This window comes from Macadamia integrifolia, unplaced genomic scaffold (assembly GCF_013358625.1).
Source record: "Macadamia integrifolia cultivar HAES 741 unplaced genomic scaffold, SCU_Mint_v3 scaffold2000, whole genome shotgun sequence".
NCBI lineage: Eukaryota > Viridiplantae > Streptophyta > Magnoliopsida > Proteales > Proteaceae > Macadamia > Macadamia integrifolia.
Window position 1 is genome coordinate 1 of NW_024868459.1, and position 4,961 is coordinate 4,961.

The 4,961-nt window shown below is 41.6% G+C and overlaps 1 protein-coding gene across 1 annotated transcript; it reads left to right on the forward strand.

Annotated features, from left to right (window-relative positions):
* The first annotated feature begins 3,382 nt into the window (after positions 1–3,382).
* Positions 3,383–4,958, forward strand: LOC122065415 (glycerophosphodiester phosphodiesterase GDPDL3-like). The gene is made up of 2 exons (XM_042629234.1): positions 3,383–3,550; positions 4,221–4,958. Exons 1-2 carry the CDS (start codon positions 3,448–3,450, stop codon positions 4,529–4,531), a joined length of 414 nt encoding a protein of 137 aa, XP_042485168.1. The 5' UTR covers positions 3,383–3,447; the 3' UTR covers positions 4,532–4,958.
* The last annotated feature ends 3 nt before the right edge of the window (positions 4,959–4,961 follow it).

The window sequence follows — 4,961 nt, forward strand, 5'->3', positions numbered from 1 at the left end:
AGTTCTTTCCTTCTTCCAGAAAGCATAAGAAACGGTTTCCGTTTAAACCCTCCCGGTATAAACGGTTTAAACCTCAGTGGAAATTCCTTCGGAAAAAACAATTTCGTGGGAAATCCAAAAACACCTCTTGCTTCATTTGTGGCAAAGATGGACATTTTGCAAAAAATTGTCCTAATCGCAGTAAGAAAGACAAGGTGCTTCATATGCTTGCCTCTCTCCATCATGATGATCTACAAGATGCTGACCTTGAATCTCTGTATTCTTTAGATGCAGAGCCTACTGACCTCTCCCTCTTTGCTATTGACTACCCAGATGAGGTTGATCCCCAACACCTCACAGACTCAGACCCAGAGTCTTCTTTCTCCGAGTCCGAGGAATCTGATCCCCTCTACCAGATTATCCCTTTTCTTCCCCAGAAACAAACTCCAACACCTCTTCCCTGTCAGTCTATTACCTTACCACATGCGGCAGTAACCTTAATTCCTGAACCATATGCTAAACCTGTACATCTAATAGCCTTTTTAGATACAGGTGCTGCAACAACCATTTTGTCCCCAAAAGTCCTTCCCAACCATTTCTGGAAACCTCAAGTCCCTCCTCTTCCTTTTTTAGCAGCTAATGGTGAAACCTTCTACATCACCCTAGTTACTAAGAAACCTGTAAAAATACAACTCCTTCCAACCCTTTCCTTCTCCCATGTTATGTTAGGATCCCAGTGTCCTGGTAAAGACCTTATCATAGGTTTTGATGTCCTCAGTCATCTTCCTCTTAAATGGACTCCCCAAGGTCTTGTGTATAAACAACAACTTCTCCCCTGGTCCCCTTTTTCTAACATATTTCTTGCAGGAACAGGTCCTACTTTGTTTGATGAGTTCAAAGGAAAACTTCTGCAAACCTCCTGTGCAGACTCTCATACTGAGTTCTTGACAAAGTGTACACATCCTCTCTGGCAGAATTCAAAGTTCTTCATCTCCTTACCTTTTAAGAAGAATGAAGATGTCAATCCGACAAAAGCCAGTCACCCTGGAATGCCCCCTGAACATTTGACGCTTGCAGTCCAAGAACTTACTCAATTACAAGCTCAAGGACTACTTGAACCCACTGTCTCCCCCTGGGCATGTCAGGCGTTCTATGTGAACAAAAGAACAGAACAGATCCGTGGAAAAATGAGAATGGTTATTAATTATCGGCCTTTGAACTTTTTCCTGGCTGATGATAAATTTCCATTACCAACGCGTCCAGCTCTGTTACTTCAATTAGCTTCAGCAACTGTCTTCTCCAAGTTTGATCTAAAAGCAGGTTTTTGGCAACTCGGAATTATTCCTGAAGATAGACCAAAGACAGCTTTTTGCGTCCCTGGTCATCATTTACAATGGACAGTTATGCCATTTGGTTTGAAGACGGCTCCATCAATATTCCAGCGTGCCATGATGCAGATCTTTGCTCCCATACAAGATCAGGCCCTAATTTATATTGATGACATTCTTCTGTTTTCATCTACACAGGATGCACATTTAAGTCTTCTCCAACATTTCCATCAGATTGTTCAAAACTATGGAATCATGCTCTCCCCGAAGAAAATGCAGCTTGGTGTCTCAACCATTGATTTTCTCGGCGTCACTATTACCAAAGGAACATATGAGCTCCAACCACATATTGCTACCTCTTTACAGCAATTTCCTGATGGACCCCTGACAAAGCACCAGGTTCAACAATTCCTTGGTATAGTCAATTACATGACTGAGTTTCTTCCTCAACAAATCAGACACACGTCTGTACTTCATCAACTTTTGAGAAAGAATACTCCTCCCTGGTCATCTGAACACTCTGCAGCTATTCATGCTCTGAAGCAGTTAACTACAAGACTTCCCTGTTTACAGATTCTTTCTGATGGACGTAGGATTCTCCAAACAGATGCTAGTGATACTCACTGGGGTGCAGTTTTCTTAGAAGAAAACCCTGATTCTACAAGAACAGTTTGTGGCTACAAGAGTGGATCATTCAAAATCTCTGAAGCCCATTACCACTCCACTTTCAAGGAAATTCTTGCAGTTCGCCGTGGTATTGAAAAATTCCAGTTTCACCTCATTGGACACAGGTTCCTCATTGAACTAGATATGTCAAGCTTCCCTCGAATGCTTGAGTTCCGACAGAAACAACTTCCTAATGATCAACTGCTCCGCTGGGCTCAATGGTTCTCAAAGTGGTCCTTTGATATCAAACACATCAAAGGCAAAGAAAATGTCTTGGCAGACTTCCTCTCTCGCCCTACCTCTACCTTTTCGGTCATCCCACTCCTCTACCCGCTAACTCCAGGAGCTTCATCTTCCTCCTCCTCAGCCACACCACAACCTTCACCTGGCCATAACCTCTGTTGTAACATCCCTCCTCATCTTCCTGCTGAAATCCTTCAAACCCTAACCTATAAAGCCATTCTTACCTACAGTAAGCTCACAGCTATCCAGCTTCTCAGAATAGCCCTTCGACAAGAAGGTCTCTTTCTTGCTGGTTCTTCTTGCCACCCAGACTTCCCCTACCTCACAGTTTTCACCTTCAATACCTTCTATGACCTACAAACCTTACCCCTCATATATAAATGCATCTTCTGGCATTTATGTACGGCTTACTCCATAGCCATAAGTTTTCCCCTTCACGCCATCCACTCCATGTGTTCTCGCTGGTGTGACCCAATAAACCCTCATCAACCCATCCGTCCTATTCTCCAGTTTCTACAGCTCTTTGCTCCAATGGAAACCTGGTTGAATCTCTTCACCTCTCTTCTCCCACCAGAGGATTCCCCTGATATCCCTATGCACCATACCATTATCCTTTTCCATAAACCTCCAGCAGTGCTCCAAGTCACTGACCCTCCTCATACCCTCCAACCCTGCCATTACATTGACTACACAACAGACTACCATGTGTATGGAACAAAGCCCTATACTCTCTTCATCAATCGACGACAGCATCGATCAGAGTGGCGACAGTTTCTTCATACCATGTGTCAGGCTAATGATACTCAGCCCCATCAAGTTCCAGCCCCACTTCTCCAGACTGTTGATTCTGCTTGGGAACTTCATCAGAACGGTCGACTTCCTTGCCCTCGTCTCATTCCTCTCATGGATGCCTATGACGATTGGCTCATCGATACAACTGCATTCTATCCATACAGCAGCTCTTCGGACACTGATATTGAGTAGAGTGTGTATGTATGTATTGAGTAATGTATGTATTGAGTATGTATGCCGACACTTCCGACATACGGTCCCACAAGCATGTGAAGTCCATGTGAAGGACACATGGCTTGGGTCCCACATGTCCTCCCTTATCCTTTGTATTCCCTTGGCTATTTAAAGCCCCTCAGTTAATGGATTTAGGAAGAGCCCGGTTTGACGTATACCAGTGAGATAATAAGAATGGTATAACTTTCCGGCAACCTCGGCGGCAATGCCGATCCTCCGATCACTATTTGTGCTGTTTCTGCTACATCAAGCTGCTGTGGTCACTTCTCGGGGATCAAAAGGCAGCGGTTCATGGCAGACCTTGAGTGGTGCGTCTTCTTTTACATTTTCTCTCACCTACTTCTCTCTACTCTCTCACTTTGTTCTTCTACCATTATACATATGCTTGTTTTACTTTGGAACCAGTTGAGCTATCCGAACATGTGCACGAATAGGTTTCGTTCTCTCTTCCCCCTCTCCTCTTGAATTTCGTTTCATAATTGCATGAAAATTTCGGAGTTGTAGATTCTGCAAGGAAATTAGTTCTTACAAACTCGAAGAACGGATGCTTTCCTCACCAATTCTTTTAACTGATCGTTCTTTTCGCTGCCAATTCATCAGAAAAGCTTGGTCTTTGTCTGGAATATTTACTTTAATATAACTCTTCTGTTTGTGGCTTTTGTATCTCAGGCATACAATAAAATACTGAAATTCTGTTACCCTATGATCTTCACAACTTATTTAATTCCTGAAAGAAGATTTGGAGAGTCAGAAATCTTTTAGATGGTTGCCTAGGAGAATTTAGTAGTTGGCCTTCCATGGTTGTTTTCTTATCCATTATTGATTTATAGTTGTTTATTTTTTATTTTTTAGTTACTATGACAAACCAATTCCCATATGTTTATGATATCTTTGTCAAACAGGCTTATTGTTATTGCTTTATTCTTGGTTATTTACTATGTCATGTATGGCAGGCTTATCTTTTAGTTCTGTTTGCAGGAAATGCACCTTTAGTTGTTGCAAGGGGTGGTTTCTCAGGGATATTTCCTGATTCCAGTTATGAGGCCTACAATATGGCACTGATGACTAGTTTAGCAGATGTGATCTTATGGTGCGATGTACAATTGACGAAGGATGAAGCTGGGATCTGCTTTCCAACCCTCAATCTAGAGAACTCTTCTGACATTTCAAGAGTTTTCAAAAATACAAACGTCTATCTTGTGAACGGGGTACCTGTGCGAGGATCGTTTTCTGTAGATTATACTGTTAACCAGTTATCCAATGTCTTCTGTAAGTTAAGATTTTGTTAACTAGTACTAGTCTTAACTGCTTGAATATTATAGATTCGTCCATTAACCTATAAAGAGTGTGAGATATTTCAGTCTTAATATGTCACATATGCTGTCTCGTCTTTTTCTTAAATGTACCTTTATTCTTAAATGTTCTTCTTTATCTTTTCTTTTCTTTTTTATTTTTTGGTTTAGTTCAATTATTCTTTGAACTTAGACTGATGGTTGGTTGCCATATTTATTACTTATTTTCAAATTTATTCTGATGTGTGAAGCTATTGTAAGTTTTTGAACTGCCATTTAGGAGAAAGAATCGATTGTGAAAGTACAATTTAGTTTCGAAGGCATCTGTCTCAATAAGGCATTGAAGCCCAGATGTTCGTCTACAACAACAACAACAAATCAGCCTTTTCCCAACTAAATTGGGTCAGCTACATGGATCCCCCCCCCC

Coding starts and splice junctions, on each gene's coding strand:
- LOC122065415 (XM_042629234.1), top strand. CDS start 3,448: ATGCCGATCCTCCGATCACTATTTGTGCTGTTTCTGCTACATCAAGCT. Junction 3,551..4,220: donor TTCATGGCAGACCTTGAGTG/GTGCGTCTTCTT, acceptor TTCTGTTTGCAG/GAAATGCACCTTTAGTTGTT.